Raw genomic sequence first — 25,092 nt, forward strand, 5'->3', positions numbered from 1 at the left:
TCAGCCGAATGGCTTAGCACAGGCGCTAATGGATCCAAAGGTGTATCTCGTAAATTACCCCACTAATAATACCCAGAATGGTACCAAACTTCTACAGTAGTACAGTAGTTCTGTACTCATAAAATGAGGCATTGGAACGTTTGTAAGTATACCAGGACTTTATTTAAATAACACTTACCTGATGGCTTCTACTCTCTGCTGCTAGCGCTACCGGCAGTAAGACAAGTGCTTAGGGACCGTCTACAAACTACAACACCGAAAAGAGATACAACAAAAATATTTATTAATTTGATGATTAAATACACTAGTGTCTCAAAACATACCTCAATTATAACTTGTCTCCTGCTAGTTGTACTACAGCACTTATTTTGCGGCGGCTGTGGCTCTGTGGTACAGCAGTCACCTGCCAATTGGAAGGTTGATGGTTTGATCCCTGGCGCTGCAGTCCCATGTTGAAGTGTCCTTGGGCAAGACACTGAACCCTGAGTTGCCCCCGATGCTGCGCCATCGGTGTGTAAATGTGTGTGAATGTTTATCTGATGAGCAGGTGGCACCTTGTTACGGCAGCCTCGGCCACCAGTGTGTGAATTAAATGGTGAATGGTTCCTGTACTATGTTAAAGCACTTTGAGTAGTCGTTAAGACTAGAAAAGCGCTATATAAATACAATCCATTTACATTTAAAAAATAAGTTAAATTAATGAATACTTTTGTTGCTATGCAGCAGCAATACATTTTCATATTTGCTTTTCCTAAAGAAAGACATTATCGATTTGTATCTCCTCCTTCAGTTTTGCCCCCAAGACAATGTACTTTCTTTGTATTGATAGATATCACACACATCCATGGTCAAATTGCTCAATATTGCATCAACTTCTAAAAAGCTTGGTTTATGATTAAGTATTCTTTTTTTATTTCACCTTTTTTACAGGGAAGTCATTAAGAACAGGTTCTTATTTACAATGGCAGCCTGACAAGTGGCATAGCCACTTAGGTAAAGGGAAGGAGAGGGAGAAACCATTCAAATATTTAGCTGGAAATATTATGTAGAGAAGCAACTGCATATGTCCATGAAAAAGGATGATATGATAGTTTTGAAGGATGAAATGGAAATTAGTTTGTTCAGTTTGAGAATCTTTTGAAGAGCATTCCAGTCGCGTTCAAATACATTTATGTTCAGTCCCACTGTATTTATAACACTGTATACAGTGCATACTCCATTCAAATTATATTGGCCTGTTCAACTGTGAATAAGCTCATTATGAGGACTTGTACAGTAGGGGTGTGAATCTTCACTGGTCACGTTGCGATTCGATTACGATTATCCTGTCAACAATTCAAGTCGATTCGATATCACAATGCGTCACCTCCTCAATATTATTATATATTACTACACATGGTTTTCATCAACAAATTCAAGCAGTCAGATATATATGAAATCCCCTTTTTATTGTATCTGCTCTTAAAAAAGACACTTCCAGAATGTAGCAGAGTCTAAACACAGACAGCAGACAAAAGGCAAAAACAAAAAAAGCAGCGATCGGTCAACATGTAACATCAGTAGTAGGCAATAATCAATTATGGTCTGTCACTGCAACCCTATTGTACGGTTACCTAACATGCTGAAATGTTTTGAATCCTCCATTACATCACATTGCATCTATAACTCAGCCAATACATTAAGGTCAATGTGTTTTCATATGATTACAAATTCAGTGTCAAATCCTGGCAATCAGCATCAGTGTGCAAAGCATTCACACACATTATCTTCAGGAAAGGATTTTTAATTATGGATTAATACAGCATTCCTATAATAAATATGACTATTAATAATACATAAAGGGTCAGTTTACCCTCATTACAGGCATTTTAAGTTCTGAATACAATTATTTATTATATGATTTATATTTCTTATTCTCTTTGATAGGTTGTCAGGTTTTGAGATATTCATCTTTAATTTCATTTTTGGTTCTCCCATTAACAAAATGTTACATTTGACAAATTCATAAATTCAACAGCAACATTTTTTTCCAGCACAAGGCTGAAATCTCAGAGAAGGATATCTGAAATCTATCAAATGCATGGAGACACATTAATAGAGGAACGTGAGGAAATCTGTATTTCATCGTCTTAGTGAACAGCTTTTTACTTTAGTATAAATTTCTCATAGCCCGTGTTCTTGAAGAGAATAGAGTCTGTAGAGGTTCCTTCACAACAGTGTCTGAGCTCAATCAGGATTGCCAATAGGCCAAAGGTTGTGACGGCAGACAACTGCATTAAAGCATCTATAGGAACATAGTCCATCCTGTCTGTCAGTCTGTATGCTCAGTTTGGTCCAAAATAATAATTTATTGTTTTTGAGTTTATGAAATGCATTCTTTCCTCATTTATGTTCCTCATTTTTGTAAATAATTGATGTAAATTTGAAATTGTTTTTGTGTATGAGGAACGGAGATCAAATGTAAATGGCAATTAAGAAGCGGGTACATTTTACAATCACTGATTTGTGTACACGGGGTGGGATTAAATACGTTTATACTTCTTCTCACTACTTTACAGATATGTAAACACATCGTCAAGTGTTCACAATTGTCTTTGTTGTAATTATTATTATTTTACATTTTTTGTTGGACATTACACTGACACAATCAGACATTACACAGACACAATCAGACATTACACAGACACAATCAGACATTACACAGACACAATCAGACATTACACAGACACAATCAGACATTACACAGACAAAATCAGACATTACACAGACACAAACGGACATTACACTGACACAATCAGACATTACACAGACACAATTGGACATTACACAGACACAATCGGACATTACACTGACACAATCAGACATTACACAGACACAATCAGACATTACACAGACACAATCAGACATTACACAGACACAATCAGACATTACACAGACACAATCAGACATTACACAGACAAAATCAGACATTACACAGACACAAACGGACATTACACTGACACAATCAGACATTACACAGACACAATTGGACATTACACAGACACAATCGGACATTACACTGACACAATCAGACATTACACAGACACAATCAGACATTACACAGACACAATCAGACATTACACAGACAAAATCAGACATTACACAGACACAAACGGACATTACACTGACACAATCAGACATTACACAGACACAAACGGACATTACACTGACACAATCAGACATTACACAGACACAATTGGACATTACACAGACACAATCGGACATTACACAGACAGGGAGATTAACGTTTAGGGAGCATTGGCCCTTTTTCCACAATCAAATATTAATTTTCATATTGGAATGTTTTCTTCTACAATCGAATATATATTATATAATTCAGAATATTGGTTGACAGCCCTACTTCTCATGCTGTTGTCCTCAAAGCTCCAAAGCCCTGCAGGAATGAACAGGAGGAGAACATGATAGTGTTCTTTCTTCTGCAGTGCCCACTTTAATGAATGAATTACTGTCCTCGCTGAAAATTGGGTGACAGTTTGGTACAAATGACATTCATTAATACAATAAAGTATTTGTTTTGAGTGAGTTTCCCAGTCACAGCCTCAGCTGTATATCAGTGCAGGAAACAGTGAGGGCACGGCGAACACTGCTTTAAATTCTGTGTGCTGTTATACAACAATGCTCCTGTAAACCCCCCAGAGGATTTTGGTGAAGAGTACATTAGAACGGAGGGAAAGGGTGGGTGTCCATGGTTCACATGTCAATGTACAGTACCTCCCTGTCCATGTTTATTTTAAAGTACTGTACATCATTGTACACATCAATTGAATCAAATCAACTTGATTTATTTTGACCTTCATCACAAAAGCATGTCTCAAACAAAGCTTTTTGTAGATTTATCCAATGAGCAAACAAAAAAGAAGATGTAATGCTGTGTACAAAAACAGTTTTCAACACTGCAGAAGAAAGAAGGTAGAATACATGGCTATCAAAAGCTTATTTAGCCTGTAACTACTCAATAGAACCAAACGTATGAAAAAGCATCCCAAGAAATTCTTCTCAGAAAAACCATGGAAGGAATCTTCGATGTCCAAATTCATAAAATGTTCCCTTACAGCTAAATGTGCAATTTGCATCACATTACTATCAAATGAACAATAACATGGGCAATTACATATAATGATATAGCAGTCATACAGGGAGAAATATGGAAATGTCACAGAAAGATTAAAATAACAGCGCTGTCTCACAGAGGTTGCAAGATGTGCATTTTTAGAATCCGGTGGCATCTTTCATCCTAAATAACTTTCTTTCAAATATGAATCCAAAAGCAACGTAAAACTGAGTGGGAGGCATATACTTGAGCAGATCAATGATCACAGAGACGATGAAAGCTGATGCAGTCACTCCATCCCTGTGGTGCAACTACAATACTGTGCCAGGATGTGAAACCAGTGCTATAACATGTACCAATGTAAAGTTAGTTTGAAGTTTATTTGTGTTTTGTATGAAATTATAACAAATCCTTCCACCGCTTTTATGAAATCAGTACTCTCATATACTTTGAAGCATTATGAATACATTTTTGTGTTAGAAAAGTCCAGTCACTTATTTGGTCTGGCTGAACTCTGCATGTGCTCTCACTAAAGAGAAAATAACACTACTACTTGATCAGATTTATTTCAACCCCTGTCTGTCTTGATCCTGACCTATCATTGGCATAGTTAGAGGAACTGTGTCAGTGAAACAGAATTGCTAGCAAATTAAATGTGATCTTTGCTTTCAACTATAATCATCCAGAGCACTTTTGCCACAGCTGAGTGTACATATAATTGAAAACTGCATATCCCATGAGACAATGTGTCATGCATTAGCTTTGAGCTCCAATGCTAATATTTTTATCAAAGTAGTTTCATGCAGCATTGCTTTTCAGCACTCTCTCAAAATGCAACATAAATTAGTAGATAAATAATTAAACAGTGTGCATACGTGCTTTCAGCTCAGAAATGTATCTATGTTGAAAATACAGGCTGCATTGTAGGCGCTCATGTATACGTTTATTGCAAATTGAAAATAGAAATGCATTTTAACTTGTTGCTATGGTTCTATTCTTTCTTCGGGATGCACCCTACTGTGGAAATACATAGAAGCAGCATGGCATACCTAGCATGATAAGTAACATGCAAGAAGCATTGCAAATAATCTCCCATATGGGAATGAAGTCAGAAATAAAGAGCTTTTACAGATAACCGCGAAGGTGTCACTGTAGACCACCACTACAGTGACACATGCAGGGACATGTAATGACATGCAGTGACACTCAGTGACATGCAGTGACACTCAGTGACATGCAGTGACACTCAGTGACATGCAGGGACACACAGGGACATGCAGCAGTGACATGCAGCAGAGTCCTGTACCGGGTTGGGTACCCGCAAAAAGTTGTGTATAGGGCAACAAATATATTTATATAAATTCAGGGGTACAGGCATGTACAAATAAACTGAATGCGGATGGACAGTGGCCTACTGCAAAATCAGTTATCTTTGTGTCACTTTGCATTATATCAACAACATCATGGGTGACGGGTCGAAGGACCTATATTAATGGGTCAGATCCGGATTTCACTTGGTGAAAATTGCAGGTAACGGGTCGGTTCCGGGACTGATATGCAGTGACATGCAGTGACAGAATCAGCTTTATTGGATAAGTAAGTGTGTACACAAACAAGAAATTTGACTCCGTTTTTTGTTAGTCTCAATGCACTTGCACAGAAATAGACAGAACAGCTAAAAACAAGGTCCACAATGATGTGAAATGCAGGGAGTTGTCAGATGACATGGCGTGGCATGAGAATTGGATGGACACTATGTGAAGATGCGCTAACAACCAGGAGACTGAAGTGTAACCAGTACTGTGAAATAGTTAGTGTTTTAGTTTTCATCATCTGATAACATAGTGAGCCGACACTGACTCAACCTTAAATGAGAAAAGTGCTTGTTAAAATGCAAAGGTTAGAAGTGTTATGTGATGAATGGGCATTTTAAATGGAATGATTACATAAGGAATGTAAGTCATCATCAGAGACTAAATGGCAAAATGAAAAAAAAAAAAACACCCTTTTGATAAAACTGCCACTACAGTAATTGGCTTCACTGAGTCATATTGCAAAGAAAACAAAATGCTAATTCAATACTCTTAGTTTAAATGATGGATTGCATTTGTCAAACAGTGTCTCTGTGGCTCTAATGTATTACAGACAGAAATACCTTCTGACAGGTAAACTCATGGATGCTTTTTATGAGCAGTGATGGCAACAGAAAAACAATCCGCTGTTATTTTTTAACATTATCCAGTTATATCAGTTATTCTTTTCTTCTCTGCTATCCTTTAAAGCTGTCAAGTATGTTTTACTTTGTTATTGGAATTCAGCTAAATTGGACTTAAATGAAGAATATATCAGAATTTCTCATGTACTATATAGTGTCATGAACCAGCTCAAAGTTCTGACAAAATAAGGGAGACCACACATAATTAAAGATTACATTAAAACCAAGTTATTTAACCCATATTAAACAATAAAATATGATGAAACGTGTATTTCAGTAGTATCAGCGGTGCAGTGAGTGCATGGGTGTAGGTGAGTGTGTGGAAAGCAAAACAGAACCCAAAAGACAACCAAACCTAAAACAAACCCTGCTGGCTGAAAGGACACAGAGGGACAAGGAACTGGATCTCCAGCCCTCTGATGTAGTCAATCAGGAGGACCAATCAGGAGGACTGGATTAGGACCACGTCCAGCCCCAACAAAACAGCAACAAGTTTATTTAAACTGAAACGGGGGGTGCGTTGAACACCCTGCTGTGTGTGCAAGCGTTCTGCCTTTTTATTACCACAAGTTCACAGACAAGTCTCTGCTGATTGGGCATCACGTGTGACACAGCCAATAAACGAGAGACACACCCACCATACGAGAGAAGACAGTCCGCCCACAGCCGGTTCCGGAAGTAAGAATACAATACAATTTCTCCATTGGCAATTGGAGTGTAAGCCATAAAATCGTAACCATCGATGGTAGACTTAAAACCAGCTACGACATGACTAAGCGATTGTATATGCTCATATAGATGCCAAAAGTTCATGGGGCATCAACCTTGTTTTGAGATAAATGTCTTTTATTTGCGATGTCTTGGATAAGTACTTCATTACCCACAATCCTGAACAATCCCACAATCCCACAGTGATGCCTTTGATTGGTGGTACTCATGTAACTGTTTGGTTAAACCCCGCGAAAGTCCGTGAGAGTCTTTGCTGATGTACTGTGTAGGCTACTGTAACGTTACTGTCTACTGTACAATCTTTAATAAAAAGAAGAAAAAAAAAACAACCTGTGTTGCGTTTCTGCACGGTAGACTTATCAGTGCAATCATGATCTCCATGATGGCTTTTTTCAAGGACGAGAACAAGTCTCCAAAGGGGTGAAAACCACTTTAAATCGGGTCACATTATTTACTGTAGTGTGTCTGAGGTTCAGCTTGTGGGTTTAGTAAGGACCAGCATGAGGGACAAGACCTACAAAGTTGTGGTGAGTTTTGCAGGGAGGTTGGTAACGTATGTTAACATTATCCGTTAACTTTAGCTAGGCTACTGTAGCCTTCATACTGTATGAGTCATATCGATCATTTTATTATTTACACGATTACTACTGATTCACTATATAAAAATCACTATGTTTGGAGGAAAAAGTGCGCAAGGCTGTCATCGGATTAGAAGTTGTTAAAGAGGCTCTTCGACTATATTATTTAGTGGTGTGCGGTGGTTTATGGGATGAGTAGTTCCTTCGCTTGGAAATGAAAATATGTACACAGTCTTGTACCTTTTTTTTTGTCTTGTGACTTTTTTTTGATTTTTTGTTTGTTTTTTCACTCGAAATGATATGTTGTATGCTTATGTGTCATGTCGTAGCTGCTACCCTAAGGCATGTTCTAAAACTCTTTATATACGGATTTTTCCAGATGTACTCCCGGAACCTAAGGTCTCTCGGAGGAGGGGTGGGACTGTTGAGGTCTATCTTGAGGAAAACATCGTCGTTCAACCAGGAAAGCGTAGCACAGCGGTGCACACCGTTGCACCGCTGCCACTCGGACTGCCTCCTAAACAAGGAATATACCCAGGAGCCACCCAAACAGTGGGAGGGATCATCACAATAGTGCCATTGCGCTGCTATTTGCCTTTAAAATCATTCTGAGACTGGGGCATTTGATCAGTAGGCCAGAGTGAGATTGAAAAGTACAGGAGGCACACACAGCATTTCATTACTTTCTATTTGGGTTGCTTTTCTCACATGTTCAGTCCTGTATGCTCTGCTGCTATTGGTAGCCTAATAACATGCTCTTGACTTTTGATTGCAGATTTTGAGTAGACCTATCAAAGAGAAGGTGAGGTGGGGCCCAATCTTTTGGGCTTGTGAACCTTTACAAAGGAATGGCGAGCAGGTCAACCATCAAATGTGATGTTCCCTTCTCAGTCTGTTCATTAGATTGTTTTGAAGTTTGAAGTTTGACGATGTAAAACTACCCAGTAGCCCATTTCACAATAAAAAAAATGAAAATTAAAAAATGAGAGAAATATCAGAAAAAAATGTGTCCCCCCACCATGCTGTTATTCATCATGTGACCACTTAAATGTATCTTGTGACCCTTTAGGGGGTCCTGACCTGACTGTTGAGATACATCAATGGTTGTTTTAGGACTGTAAAATCTTTTTCACCCCATTGTTGCAGTTAAAATTAGCCCAGCTTTATAGTTTCCAACAGTAAAAAGTAGCCTACATGTAAGCTACTTTTTACTGTTGGAAACTATAAACAATCCTGAAATGAATGAAGATTCCGAGTCATACATGAATTCCTCTGTTTTTGCCCGCTCTGTGACTTGCTATTTTTGCTTTGCTGTAAAGATAAATAGCCTTCCACTAATAAGTAAACAAGCTGATTTTTATTAGTAAAATCCCTGCGGACTGCGGACGGCAGCGCCTCCAAAAGAAGTCCCCGCTAAACAGCCTATTTTATTTCTTTATTTTCTTTATTTGCAAAGTTTACAAACATGATACAGTGTTTGAACAATTCGGCATCATACTTACAAAATATCAAAAAGATATTAATTTCCATCCAAGGAACTTTACAACCTTACTTAATGATTAAAAAACTATAAATTATAAAACTTAAGAAGAAAGGCACTTCAATACATGAAGAGAAAAAAAAAAGGTAAAAAAAAGAGAAAACAATACAAAATACAGAAAATACAAGAAAAAGTGAAATGGATCGCCGCTAACAGCTACTTCAAGCTAGCTACATACAACCGGGTCACGACCGGAAGTAGGTCGATTTTCTCTACAAATTAAAAGTGCCATTGCTACTCGCGCACTACGGGAACATCTGAACACCCGTAACTTCCCTTTACTTTGAAAAAACTAAACCAGATGCGGTTGTTTTCATCACCGCTAGCTTCCCCCCCAGCACGGCTGCCAATAACCTCTCAGCTGAAGGAGGGACTTTGTTGAGCGCTGCGTTGGTGGATGCTTTCCAGTCACACAGGAGGACCGGGGACCTGAAGAAAAGCACTTTTCGGGATTTTCACAGACTCACAGGCTATTTTTCCCCCAGACTGCGTTATTCACACAGCAAACAAGAGATCGATAAACATGAAGAATCCTCTGTACTGGGCTATGCTGATCGGGATGACCGTCCTGCTGATGGAGCAAGGTAAGTGATGGAGTGTATGTCATGCTTGGAGCACTTGTTATCGCTGTCTCTGAATCTGTGTGCACGGTACTGGCTGTCAATGTGTCCCTTGTGTGTGTGTCTCGTGGACTTTGCGCCTACATTTGACATCAGGGTGCTTGTCATGTAAGCCGCAGCTTAAATTAAGCGATTAGTGAAGTGCAGTTTAGCTGTCTTGGTGCCCGTGGCTTGACTCTCTAAGTATCCAAATAGTTGTTCTGAATATATTGTTTTAGGCTATATGGGGCTGTAGCATTTTCTCTAAAAGTTTGTATCCTGCTAAGATCATTCTCAGCAGTCCTATTAGTTGTGCCTTGGTTGTGCGTTTTTTTGCAACTGACAGTAAATAGAATACTATGCTGCTGTACAGCATTCAGCCACACACGTCTTTATTTGAAGGAATGCACCTGCCATTAACACGGAGCAGTTGTCTCCTGTTGGCTCCTGTTGGCTCCTGCTGCCCGGACCATCCGGACGCATGCACGGTGCGTCTCGCGGACGGGAGGTCTTTGCTGCAAAGTTGATTCCGTATTAGTTCTTAATCCACACTGACTGCGTGCTCAGGTCATCCAAATTAAGCCATGGATTCTCCCGGCAGGCAAGCGGGCTTTGGTGCTGGAAGGGAGAGCAGTGAAGCAGCTCGGTCTGGCCTGGTTTACACCTGACAGAAATACAATCGAATAAGTACATTGTGGCTAGATAGAGGTGCGCATAAAAAATACAATAAGAGGTCATTTACTGAAATTAAAAAGTGAACCTTTGTATAAACCCTAGTGTGTATGTACCTGTATTGTTCTTCAGGCTCCAGCACCAGTCTACCATATGATTGAGACTCATGGAAAAAGATAAATGCTGTTAAATCCTCCTTACCCATTGATAATGACCCTTGAAGTTAAATAATAAGAAGGGTAGTTACTGTTTTTGAAAGGGTAGTTACTGTTTTTGGGGGGCACAGCGGGGGTTCCTCATCAGCTCTCCAAACCTCACTTTTTTATTTAACCAGCAGCCCCTTAGCTCTTTGCATCCTGGCCAGTATGGAGGGGTGGTGGTGGTGGTGGTGGTGGGGGGAGGGGGGGGGGGGGGGGTGGGTTAAATTTGAAAACGTTACTTCATTTTCTGCATTCTGGTGACTTTGTTTGCAATAGGTTTTTTTGGGTTTTGGGTTGGGGGTTGCACTGGCCAGTAAATTAGGGCAATGCCAGTATGTGACAGTTCAAACTCCTGTGCAGAAGAATTGAGCAGCTAAAGATTCTTGCATAAAGAGCTGAAATAATGATGCATATTAAAAATTGTCGTAAGTAGGAGCGCAAGTTTAATACGATACAATATATAGATTCTTTGGACAACCATACAAGATTTGCTGATATCTTAAAGTCTGTCACGATACCATTCATGATTCGATTCAGTTCAGCGGCCTGCGATGGATACGAGACGATATGTAAGCTCATTTAACACAGTTCTATTTATGTCAACTCAAAAAAAAGCCACTAAAATATGATTTGACAATTGTATTACTGAGCTCTCCCAGACATTTATATTAAAAACAAACTATTCTTTTTATTAAAAACAATAAATATGAAGTGGGAATCTAAAATAAAAGGGGCATTCTACAGACAATACGTACCGACGTTTTCACTTTGCATCGATAATATTGGAGCGTGGATCATTGAATCAATACATGGGTCTAGATGGATGACATTGTTAGTCCTTAGTAGAGGTGAGGTCACATGTTTACATCCTTGACAATGATTTAAGTATGCTGACTTTATTAACTGATTTAAAGTGGTTTATTCCTCTTATTGAATACCACCTGCAGCTGTGCTGAATGAGGGTGAAACCATGAGCGACACTGCTACACTGATGCTCTGATGTTATGTGGCACACAGCTTTAGCATGTCATGCTCTGAAAAAACTGGGGTGCAGACTCTTTGCACTATTCAACCTAATTGTGTATTTTAGATGTGTCAGTAGTAAGAAAGAGATGAAATGAATCAAGTGACTCTCTCTGGGTGGTTTATTAGACCAGAGAGAGCTTGTTTAAACCCCCACTTAATACCATATATCATTACTTATGTTGAAAAGTAGTATAGTCATTATTTTGCAGGCAAGAAGTGGTGTCAAGTGAAAGAAACCCACTGCAGACAACACTCTGGAAAACATACAACTCCCCGCTGAAACAGGCAGCCAGGGAGATATAGCGGTTTGTTTTGTGCCGGCGCACTATTAAAATGTTTGGAAAAATAGTCCCTTTTCCCCGCCCATGTCAAGTCCAATCCCTTCTCCAGACGGCACCAACATTGTGCTGAAGTCACTTGCATATTAGCAGATCTCTTGCAGAATCAGAGATGTCTTAGATTAGATTACACTGTAAAAAGTGCTTAGTTGTATCAACTTAAAATAACGTGTGAACTAGTTGCACATATTATTTTGAGTTTAAACAACTCTTTCTGGATTGTGCTGCCAACGTAACGATAATAGTTGAGGGTGCAAAAAGAATTTGTCCCTTGTCCCCAACTAATTCCTGAGAACAACTAATCTCAAGTTTTTATAACAACTATGCTATGTCCTTACAACTAACTACCATTGTTTCTTATCTGACACAATGTTTCAAGTCCCTTGGACAAAAATGATTTTTTTGTGTGTGGACACAACATGAAATAACATGTATTGCTGACAAAAAATGAAAGACCTTTTTTACAGTGTAGATGAAACTTAAATGCTTCCCATGGGGAAATTGGGTCATTGCAACAACATAATATGGCACAGATAAGGAGGCAAATATAGAGCATTTTTGATAAGATAACAAATAAACAATAAACATATATATATATATATATATATATATATATATATATATATATATATATATATATAAAGTGGTGTAGTCTATAATCATTTTGATATATTTTGAATTGTCATCTGTGTTTTTTTTTCTTCGCATAGGCTAAATAAAGGTATTTAGGTAAATTGGTGCAAAAAAGTGTATCAGAATGCAGGAAATGAAGTCTTTGACGCTCAAAATGTTCCTGGGGGAGGACACCCAGACCCCCCCACTATAACATTTTACATATGACTTTACTCTTTAGCGGTGGCCTGATTCAGTCGAGACGATTCATCTGAAGTAAGGTTTCTGTTGCAGCAACAAAACCTGTTATTTAAGCCTTTAGGCATTTTGTTTGTCTGGTGAAAGTGACAGTCAGCGGTGCTAAAAAATAAAATGCTTGCAAAAACAGTAACTACCCTTCTGAAAAACAGTAACTACCCTTTCAAAAACAGTAACTACCTATTTTTTTGTGTACCTTATTGTAAAGTGTTACCTCTGAATGTTTTGTACATTGCTCTTTGCTAAGAAAAAGGCGAAGAGAGACAAAATGTTTGTTAAGAGAACCAGCCATCAGAAACAAACCCTAGTCCTGTTACAAAGTTACCATTTCCTATACTGTAAGTCATTATTATTACTAATTTTCCACTATCCAGCTCTTTTTTTTTTATCAAAGTATCAAAGTATGGGGGCCTATTTGTTATAGGAGCTGCTCTCATGGTCGGATCTGATCATAATCTCAAATGGAAGCAGATTGTGCGCATCATGTTCATGGGATAAATATTGATATTTTGGCTCATATGTTGACAGAAATGTAGAGAAACATGCAGAGGAGTCTGCAGGTCAGATCACAGGAGCGGAGCCATTGATAGTGAGAGGTGGACTGGGCTGCGGCGCTCTAGTTGTGTGGCTGTGGCAGCGAGCCCTGTACATGTGGATGGCAGTCGACAGCAGTGAGAGCTGGAAGTGATCTTGCTGCACCTGGAGGGGAAGAGCCGCAGGCTACAACCTCTGCGGGGGCTGTGTCAGCTCACTGGAGGGTGGGATGCTCGGTCCAACATGAAGATCAATTCAGTTTGCTCTTGATGTATTTTCCAAAGATTATTCTTTTAGGGCATTTTAGACCTTTATCGTATAGGACAGCTTAGACTTGAAAGAGGAGAGGGAGGGGGAATGACATGCAGCAAAGGGCCGCTCTACCAGGTGAGCTAACCAGGCGCCCACTGTTGATGTATTTTCTGCGCCATTTTTCTTTCTTTCTTTCTTTCTTTCAGGGCTGCACAATTAATCGCAATTTCATTCAAATGGAAATATGGACTAGCGCAATATCCCAATCGAAGAGAGGTACAATATTTGTTAAAGGCAAAACATGTGTCAAACCATTGTGAATGAAGTATTGTGGTGCTGCAGAGACGTCCCGGAATACAAATCCTATCCTACAGACTACAGAAAACATCTTTGTTTGGTACAGATCCTCGCAAAAATCTCACTATAATCATTTTAATATTTTTAATTTTAATATTTTTAAATGAAAATGAGAATAATGATACAAAAATGATCATTCCCTCCAGTATCGTGAATCTTATCGCAGTCGCAATATCAGTCAAAATAATCACAATTAGATATTTTCCTCATATCGTACTTTATTTCTTGCTTTCTTTCTTTCTTTCTTTCTTTTTTTCTTTCTTTCTTTCTTTCTAGAGCAATAACTTCCAGGACACAATCAACATCATGCAGAGTACAGCAAAGTGTCACGCTGTCCCTTGGCTTTCTCATGTGCAATGAGAAAATGTGTGTGAATGTGTCAAGGTCAGCCACCCCAGCGCCTCTCACTGAATGCAGCATTATTTTCGACTGTATAATATGTCTGGCACAGGCTGTTGTATGCATTCGCCATGACAGAATTGATACACTTGAGTCACATAAGATAAAAAGGAGTATAGTACAAAGAATACGTGTGTCTGGAATGAGCTGAGTGGAGTTCATGCAGCACAAACGGAGAGTACCTCCTGCGTTTCTGCAGCTGCTCGGGCGGCTTCCGTCAGTGGATTGAATATGCAACAAAAGTAACTTTCAGAATGTTTCCTGAAACTAGTAAGGATCTGAACCCTAACAATTAATCATCTTCCACGAGAAGCGAATGAACAGACTCTGACATGAGAAGAGTAGGTGGAACGCAATCAAATACTGACATCAGTGGGCGTCGTGTTGTTTCGCAAGAAGGAAAAGAAGTTCCAAAAACAAAGCAAAACATCCCAATATCAAACTGCTGCACATGTTCTTTTCCGAACAAAGAAAAGAAGAGTATTAATCTATCTTAAGATAAACACTGGTAATGAGGCAGCCTCATTGTCTAAGTGGGCGTCCTCCCTCCCTCTCTCTCTGTATGTGGCTGGGAGAAGACAGTGCTGGCTGTGTTGCCAGGATGCAGCGCAAACTCTTGTGGTTTTTCTGGCCGCGACCCTCGCAGGCCTGTGTATTGTGCCCTTGTCCTTCCTTCATCAGCCCGTGTCAGCCAAAGACGAGAATTATAGCTGCTTAGATGGAAATTTGGAGCAACAGCTGTTATTGGATGACCAGCTAAGAGAGCCGAGATGGATAGGGGTGGTGGTTCGGGAGCCATGGTGTGCTCGTTGTATGCAGCCTTTTGTTAGAGACATTGAGATCATTGTTGATGGCTAGAGTGTGTTCTCTTCTTATCACAGGGCTACAGTTACTCAATAGGGATCTCAAAGCAAAAGAGGCAGAGCTGTTGCTGTAAAAATTGTCTTTGTCTGTCTTCCGGTGCACAGTCCACATAAAGCCTCTTAGCAGAATGTACAGGCAGAGCAGGCAGATGGCTGACAATAGCAGGTAGATATCGCCACCTGTGTAGTGGCATGATATCAAAATGTGATAAATGAACGTAATGTAAATTGGCCATGAGATGCTATTAAAGCCAGCTTCTCGGCTGGAAAGCAAGAGTTCTCCCTCAGCCACTCCTACATTGAGATATATTGATGGTTGTATTATTTGTTTTTCATGCACTTTCCCTGAACCTGCCTCATCGGCCTTTACTCCACTGAGTGATTTACTACTTCCCAGAATGCCCCACAAAGACTGGCATGACTGCATACAGCTGTGAGCTACAGTATGCATATCATATTTAATTTAAAACAAATCAAGTTTGAATGAATGAGGAAAAAATGCTTAATTCCTTCACATTCATTTAAATGCAATGCAGGTAGCCTATACTTGGGGCTGCACAGATCTGATACTAGTCTCGCTTTGCCAGACCTTCCTCCACAGCGCTGCCGAGGAGGGTTTGGCTAGTCCACACAGCATTCCTTGGTTGGAGAAAAACGTGCTCTGGTTTAATGGTATTTCTTTAAAGCAACCACAATCGTCTTGGGCGGCGCTAAGCACCGGACGGAGCCACGGTGCCGCTGCAAAATAGTTTAGGGAAGGAACTTGTTTTGGTGGAACATGTGTACGTTCAAAAGTGGTTTTAGTCGTGCAACAGAAAACTTTAAATTGGACAGATAGTCTAGCTAGCTGTCTGGATTTACCCTACAGAGATCAGATTTTCTGTGCTTAGCGCCGCCCAAGACGATTGTGATTGGTTTAGAGAAATGCCAATAAATCAGAGCACGTTTTTCTCCCATCCCAGAATGCTGTGTGGACTAGCAGCGCTATAAGAGTAACACCTTTAAGGAATAGCTAGGTTTGTAGCCTGTGAGGTTGAGAGAGAGAGAGAGAGAGAGAGAGAGAGAGAGAGAGAGAGAGAGAGAGAGAAAAGAAAAGAAATGAGTAACGTTGTCAAGTATAGTAAATGTAAAGTGTGTTGCGGTGATGCGAGTATGTAGTGATGTAGTCCTATTTCAGCAACCCACCAATGGCAGCTGATCTCATTTATTTTTTTCACCAACATAGATCTTTACTCACATTTGGCGAGTGCTTATTTTGGTCCCTGTCTTATATCTGATGTGATTTTTGATTTCACATAAATAGCCACTCCACAGATGTGAAATTGCCACATTGCCTGTTTCATGGAAACAATATATTTGTTTTCTGAAAAGGCAAATTGGATGTAATTGTTATCCAGTTGTCTTTTCCATTCCTATTGAGGGAAGCAATTTTAGTGTTGCATTCTATTACTGTATTCAGCATTGCTTTCTTATTTTTGTGTGTGTTTGGTATTTTCACGGGTTCATTTCACAAATGAACTATTTGTGGGTTGTAGAGAGTTTGTTGTAAGTGTTTAATGGAAGCCTCATTGATTTACTCCCTCAGTTTGGGTCAACAATCAATTGGCAGCAGTGGAATTTCACTGAAGGCTTTCAATACTGAGGCTGCATTGTGTATGGCATTGACAATTCTGCAGACAAAGAAAGAAAACAACAAACCTCAGGAGATACATATTTCTTGAATATAATTTGATTCTTATTTTATACCACTATGACTGTATTAAAACCCTACTGTATAACACGGCAGGAGGCCCACGGGTGGAAGGAAACAGACACATAGACTTTCTCCAAGACGAAAACTCTGAAATGTAGATATTTGAAATGCAGATAAACATTGCCGGGTAAATTTGTTATGGGCAGAAAATGCAATCCGAGTCAGTTTTTTGTTTATTTTTCATACTGTAGGTGATGGAAAAGTGCTGAATAAAGTCCTCAGTTTGCACATGGCTTCACTTTCACTTCCTGGATATCAAATAGTGCACCGTCATCACACTGTAGCAATACCTACAGTTGCACAAATGTAAAGGCTAAGGTTATTGAGAAGCTTTTCCTCCCCCACATAGTTCACCAAGTCCCAGCCAAGTGTTCATGTGACTTGGTGGCCATGAGGACCGTGCCAGGAAGGCCTGATTAATAAGCAGCGGGGATAGTGACTTCAGACTGGCTCCATTCACCAGGTTGTCGTCTCTGAGGAATGCTGCCTCCTTGAGAAACTCACAGCTTGCCCTCTGCAATGTTTGTTTCTATATAAGCAGCTTTTTATAGAAGTATATATATTTTATGTGTGTGTGTCCTTTGGGGTACGGTAATGCCAAAGGCTGTTTAGCAGAGTTGCATGAGACACTCAGACTTTCCAAACCTTCCAATGTGTTTTTGACTTTTGACACAAAGGAACAACATTTCTGAAGAGTTTAGTGGAGCTTAAATGTGCAATATGTATTAATACTGACAGCTAGTGTTTAAACTAGTTACTGCACTACAAATTCAAAATACTGTAGAGAGTCGTCTCCCCCGCCCCCTCCTCCCCAGAATCAAAGTTCACAGAGGTTGCCAGGCTGAGACCGCAGCATCTGACAATGTTGCTAGACGCTTGTCTCACATAGCCAGACATTACTTCACAGCACAGCGGAGTAGCTAACGTTAGATGCTGGCTATGTTGTCATAAAAGCCTGTGCTCACGCGGAGTTCTGTAACCAACTGACAGACACACTTCCTAGGCTTAAAATTACGGTAGGAACCGCTAAAAACACAACCTCGCTGTCCTCTCCACTCGACGGACAGACACACTTCCTTGGCTTAGAATTACGGTAGGAACCGCTAAAAATAACACTACCTTGCCGTCCTCTCCACCCGACTGAACACACTTTATTGGCTTAGAATTACGGCAACAATCGCTAAACACACTGCAAACTCAGTCATATCTTCCCGATTTACAGCCCCCCTCTCTTGGCTTAAAATAACTCACCATTGTCTGAACAGGCCGCTGAACAGCTGTGGCCCGCTTGCCTGGTCTTACATTAACATTAGCAGTTAGCAGTGTTAGCATGGCGGCGTTAGCCAGGACCAGTCGGGATCACTTTACTGGCTGTGTCTCAATTGTTTTTGCAAGTAACCAACTCGGGTACTCTAGCTATATACTTTAATGTAAGTACACAAATGTTGAAACTACATAAAATGCCCGTCCCTTGTAGCTGTGATAAATTAGCCTGAAGCTAATGCTTAACTGTTCAGGAGGAAATTAGCCAACTCTGCGTCCTTTTGGGTTCTAAGCTGTCTCCATCTTTCAAATACATCTCCAATATTTACCCGGGGTTTGTTACGTCTCTGGTCACACAGCTGTTAGAAACATGCCGGTTTTTTTTAGGTCAGGTAGAATCTATCTCCGTTGATCCTGTTCGTTTGTTTGCTGCTTTCATGGCTGTACTAACGTTACAGCTGTAGCGCGCTGGGTTTACGTTTTTACAGTTATATCTGGCAACCCGGCTGTCAGAATGGCCAAAACAAACAGAAATTCCGTCACAGAACGGAAATTTCAAAAGGAGAAAATACTGGAATTAGCATTGTTGTCAGAAAAGATAGTATTTCAACTTAGTATGTTTCCTTAATACCTGATAACGCATTGGGGTCATTTTTGGATTTATTACAGTAAATATATTACATATTGGAACTTTAAGTAAAAAGGAAAAGATTGCAAGTTTCCGGGCATTTCAATATTCTTGTTTGTTGGGAGCATTATTTATGTAGCAGTATATGCAGCTGCAAGTTACAGATTTTATTGCCACATATTTGCATCTTATTTGCATAATCCAACATATGATCTGTTTTAAAATGCTCTATATTTATATATTTATTTATTTTACATGCATCAAGTATAGTGACCTGACAGATCTTCATGCCTTTTCTCTCATTTCAGTTCTGTAACAATAGCTTGCCTTGAGCAAGATGGCAAAGTGGTTTAACACATGACCTGTGAAAAGATATTAAGACACACGCAAGGCAGAGTACAGAATACAGTAAGTAGTAGTATCGTAATATGGCTTATGTTTAGTCTTTTCATGGTTTAAAAGGCTACAAAGTAATTTTCTGAACTTACCAGACTGTTCTAGTTGTTCTATTATTTGCCTTTACCCACTTAGTCATTATATCCACATTACTGATGATTATTTATATCTAACATGTCATTGTGAAGATTTTTTTTTAAAGCACCAATTGTGAACCCGACACAAAAATTATAGTGGCTCAACTTAAAAAAATTAAGGTAATAATTTGCATGGACTTTTTTAAGTAGTTCCAACTCAGTCATTATTAAGTGAATTCCGTGATTCTTTTATAGTCAGACTAACTTAATTCACTTTAGGCAGAATAAAATACACATAGCAATTCCTTTTGTTATGATCAAACCTTTTATTGTAAAAGCAAAGTAAACTTATAAATTATATTATTATAGTACTATTTTATACCTACTTAGACAAAAAAATAAATAAATAAATTCACGCCCAAATCAGTTTTAACGGGGAACTTCTTCTTCTTCTTCTTCTTCTGCGCATCAGCTGGTGGCCACAAAATGAGCTAAAACGTAGTTCTAAGAGGCAAATGCGCACCGTCAAAGTGTGTTCACAAATAGTGCTCTTTTTTCCTTCTAACAGGCTCAGGTGGTTAATCTAAGTCCTGACAAAAGTATGGAAAGCATTTCCCTTACCCTTCACATGTTTCGGCTGTGTAAAAAAAAGTCTCCCAAGAACTACGTTTTAGCTCGTTTTGCGGCTGCCAGCTGATGTGCTCTCCCTCATTACTGGACCAATTAAAGATATTCTTCTCCCCATCAGTCTGGCACACACACACACACACACACACACACACACACACACACACACACACACACACACACACATGGGGAAATAGGGCCCAGGTTGAAAAATACCGAAGTTCCCCTTTAATCAAAATTAAAAGTGTGTTTGGGAGCTTCTAAGTCAAATACTTGCAGGCTTTTACAAAGAAGTTGCCCTTAACAAAAGGAACATGCTCAAATTATTAATGTAAGGACCAATCCCCTGAATCCAGTGCTTCATTCTCTGTGCATGTTAAAGAATACAATAAAAAAACACCATGCACCATGTGAAAAGGAATACATAAATTACATGTTGCTGGTGTTATTAAACAGCTACATGTATTCTCCAAGGCGAATATAGAGGCATGTTTTCCAAGGGACTTTGTATATAGTGTCTGATACATATTAACACTTCCAAAAAACTGGCAAGAACACTAAGCATTGTAAGTAGGTGTACCTAATGAAGTGCCGACTGTCAACAGTACAGGTTACTTGCACAACAAAACTTTACAAACATAACAGTGCAAAATATCCTGTTGAATTTGAGGACAGTCTAATTCTTCACATTTTTAGCACAGCAGTTTACTTTTTAAAGACATTACTACAGACCCATTAGCAAGGCACAGGCTCTGGGTCCGTCCAGGTCTTGCAGGACTTCTGTTCCCTCAATGAGATCCTCGCACTGGTTGGATCAGACATGGTGGCACCTTTGGATATGACAATCTTCATCACTTCATTGACAATATCCCCACCATCCTGGCATAAGTAGGTCCGAATCAATGTCAGTGTTTTAGTCACCAGAGATGGGGACTCAAGTCGCACTTAAGTCGCACTAACAGCTGACTTTAGACTTGACTTGGACTCGACCCAAAAGACTTCAGACTTAACTTGCGACTCGACCCAAAAGACTTCAGACTTGACTCGGACTCGAGCTTCGAGACTCGTCAACAACCTTTTTTCATGCAATTCTTGCTTTTTAAATCTAAATGTATTCATGTATTTCTATTTTCTTTTATTGCCGCATATACGGGGAAACGTATGACGAGCTGCATGTCCCCTGCCCTTTGCCATAATGTGCAACGTAACGCATGCGTTATGCCTTATGCACTCACATATTAAAAAAAATGCATTGACGATGGCGACACCAAGTCCTCCTGGAGTTGTGCCTGTTATCATTAGTTTTGCTTTCAATAATTTGGTAAACAGTGGCAGTAAGCCAACAGCTACATGCAAGGTGTGTGGCACCAAGATAAATGATGCCGGATCAACAACGTCGGACTTCATCAGGCGTCTCAAAACGCACCCAGATAGGTCAGTCACTCACACACTAATGTGAAAGAGACGTTACATTTAGCATATATCGTCACAGGTAACAAGCTAACCATCGTAAAGTGTTGTGCTAATGCTGGGAACAGGCACATAGTATCTTTGTAGTTAGTAGTTGCTGATGCTCAGACATCCATGGCGCACAGGAGGCGGGACGCACGGATCCATCTCCCCAGGAACAAACGCTGTGTCGGGTGGGCAAACTCATGTGATGCGTAATTGATCCCGTGGATGATTTGTAGGCTATTAAGTGAACAAGGTGTACCCGGTCCACCAAACACTGGGCCGTCTTGACTGTCTTAATTCTGCACATATTTCTGTTGCTGTAGTCCTACTTACTATTTCATTATTTCATCCATGCGTGGCGCAGCGGATCCGTGCGCACTGTCACCTGCCGTGGAGACGCTGGCCTCACTAACCTCTCCTCCTCTGAGTCGGATCTCCCTCGCGCTGGACTCAGTTTCACTGAGTGTACTAACACTTAGAAAATAAATAGCATTACATCAGTGAGTTCAAACTGCTTATTGTGCGTAATTTGGACTGACACTGAGATGCATGTTGTTCTGTAACTGGTGTGGCGCTGCCACTATTCTCTTGATTTCCACTTCGACATTAGACATTTTTTTGAATGAAAGAGACGTTACATTTAGCATATATCACCACAGGTAACAAGCTAACCATCGCAGTGTTGTGCTAATGCTGGGAACAGGCACATTGTATCTTTATAGTTGTATCCATATGATGTGACAGACTTAGGTTAATATTTCACCAGGTCTGAGGGCTAGAGGGATGTGTTAAGTAGACCCCATAAAGTTATCCTACAACTGATTTTAATACTGTACTGTATGGATGGTAGCTACAGGACATGCTTTGAATTCATAAGATTTAACAATACAGTGTTAGGGACAGATCAGATGGACAGAGACTTGAGACTTGACTTGGACTCGTGGCAAAAGACTTGAGACTTGACTTGAACATGCCCCTCAAAGACTTGAGACTTGACTTGGACTTGCAAAAAAATGACTTGTGAACATCTCTGTTAGTCACTAAAGCAGAAACCTGCTTGTGACTTAATGAAAATAGCTGGTCCACCTTAAAGTCAGCCCACCTTAAGTTAGTGAGCCTGTTGCTGCTAGCTCCGTGGCTAACTCCTTGACTCTAATGCTGCATTCCAGGCAACCCGTAACTCGTGTTTTCACAACCTTCTACCGGTGAAAGTGCCCTGGAACAGCAGTCAAACCCGTAACTAATTACTCGTGAACTACCAAATCGTTGTACTCCCAGTTACAATTTTTGACGTCACACACATAAACAACAATGGCGACCCATGTTGATGCTGCACAGACGCCGGTGATTAAGGGTGAGAAATAGAAATAAATAGACATAAATAGGCAACGTAAAGTAATTCCGCAAATTGTAATCAAAACAATACGCATACGATTGTGTACTACTACAGGTTATGTTTATTAAATGAAGCCCAAAAGATGTCGCCGACTAGAAATCGCTAGTACCAGCTAGTGCTAGCTAACGTCAATGTTAGGTAGCCGCTAGCTAACGCTAGCTAGAAGGGTTTGTGGTGGTGACTTTGCCTGGAACGCTACCAAGTCGTGAGTCGTGACTTGAAGTCGTAACTTACCGGCTAAAAATTGTGTCTGGAACGCAGCATAACCAGCAGGTAGCAAGCAAGACACGGGAACTTGGCTTGGTTCTTGAGGAGTAGTAGCATTTTTTTTTTATCTATCATGGACTCCTCACAAAGAGCACATTTGTAAAACAAAATACAGCGGCGCCTTGACTTTCTCTGTAGGCTTAGATCCTTTGGAACCAGCGGCCAGATTATGTTTCTGTTTTTTTAACTCAGTGATTCAGAGTGTCATGCTGTACTGCAGCACAGCCTGGCTCAACAGCATCTGCTAAACTTAAAACTAAATTATATAATCAACTCAAAGTTTGTGCTGAGAACATTGCTCAACCTGTTGCACACTCCTTTCAAACAGCCCACAAGAAGAGCATGCTCAGACTTGCTAACAGCATCTCTTTTGACTCCATGTGTATTTTAAACTCTGAATAACAACTTCTGCCGTCTAACAGGCGATTGAGAGTCCCTTCGTTTGGATACAACAGGATGTCTGTCTGACTCTTTTAAACATCAGTCTATCCTGCTGCTAAACCAAAATCAGTGTGCTGCCGATTAAGATCTGGATCCAAGGATATCATGAAACATGTTTCGTTTGTCAAAGTTGTATCATATTGTATTTATTCACCGACAGATAAACTGTACACACTCTGTACTGCTACGTTTAAAGCTATAGCGTCACTGCTAACTTCATACTCACCGACACACACCTCCCTCTCTCTCCACCAGAGGCGATTTCTTTAAGACTGCAAGGGAAGCTCGGCTTCCCCTAAAATGTCAAAAAATGAATGGTCAAATATGTACTATTGTGTTAACATTTTATTGACTAAAAATGTGTTAGAACACGTTTATTTTGAAGACGAGTTCGTTCAGAATCAGCTACATATAGCAGGTCGACTGACTCGATTTCCTTCTCATACATTCCCATAGCGTCACAGTGCATTTCCCCGTTGAAGCCAAGGGGGTAAGCTTTGCTTCAGAGCTCGAATCTTCTATGGCGCCATTTTAATGCTACAAAGCGATCACCCGTTGTTAGCATTCCATTGACTGCCATTCATTTTGACGTCACTTTGACAGCGAATAACTTTACATCTGAAGTGTTTAAAGCCCATGTTGCAGGTTAACCACCACTGTTGATTAATGGGTACATAAAGCACTCAACATATGTATAGCATTGTTAAAAATGTCACCAAATTGTGTTAAAGGCCAGTTTTTACCGTTTTAGTCGTTTAGTGGGTTTTTTAACGCAATTCGGTGATGACGTCACGTTGGGGAGACGTGCCTCAGTCTAGTACTAGAACTATGGTGACTGACTGGGATGAGGAAGAGGTGGAAGAGGTGTTTTTACTGTCAGTGAATAGCACCGAGTGAAAGTCAATGTTTTCTTTATATCTAGTGACAGTGATCATGTCGTTAGTTCAGATAAGTACTGGTAATCTAGCTAGATCTAGAAATAGAAGGCATCATGTTAGCTATGGGCTAACTTGCCAGTCAGTCCCACCTGTGAAATCCCCCGACGTTGTAAACACATTTTCGATTAGATATCTCACGTTTTGATGGACCCTACTAGCTCCAGTAACAACATATTTGCCTAGTGTTCATTTATTACTTGGATCGGGATGCTGTTCGGCTTTTCACAAGTTTAGACAGCTAGCTAAAGCTACGCCGACGTTTTGCTAACGTTAGCGCAACAGCGTTAGCCTAGATGGCTAGGTAAATATTACGACTGCCTTCGTTGTTTCCTCTATCTGCGTCCACGTTGTCAACATAAGACATGTGGCGTTAGTGCTCCTTTTGTACCATAATTGTATTGAATGAAATGTTAAGCTTCGCTCCTACGAGATGGGTGGGTTTTTGTTAGCTACGTTACACACAAAGTTAACTGGCTATAGTTAGCCTGTGCTAGCGGAATTAGCTAACGTTGTGTAGCCAGCCAGCAGCTTCGGCAGTAGTTCCGGCGAGCTAACCACGACAGCTAAC

At 40.0% G+C, this 25,092-nt stretch overlaps 1 protein-coding gene and 1 long non-coding RNA gene across 2 annotated transcripts in view; one reads left to right on the plus strand and one right to left on the minus strand.

Annotated features, from left to right (window-relative positions):
- Positions 1–25,092, minus strand: LOC116058148. The gene is made up of 3 exons (XR_004106967.2): positions 25,080–25,092; positions 23,033–23,037; positions 1–193 (listed from the first exon to the last, which is right to left on the minus strand). It is a non-coding gene; the product is annotated as an uncharacterized LOC116058148 (long non-coding RNA).
- The window catches only part of ntm (neurotrimin), a 519,740-nt gene continuing 504,175 nt past the window's right edge, over positions 9,528–25,092 (plus strand). Inside the window, exon 1 of the mRNA XM_031310844.2 lies at positions 9,528–9,757. Coding sequence (XP_031166704.1) covers positions 9,697–9,757 — 61 coding nt within the window. The 5' untranslated portion in view covers positions 9,528–9,696. The remainder of the gene's footprint in view (positions 9,758–25,092) is intronic.

Source organism: Sander lucioperca, chromosome 13 (assembly GCF_008315115.2).
Source record: "Sander lucioperca isolate FBNREF2018 chromosome 13, SLUC_FBN_1.2, whole genome shotgun sequence".
Lineage (NCBI taxonomy): Eukaryota > Metazoa > Chordata > Actinopteri > Perciformes > Percidae > Sander > Sander lucioperca.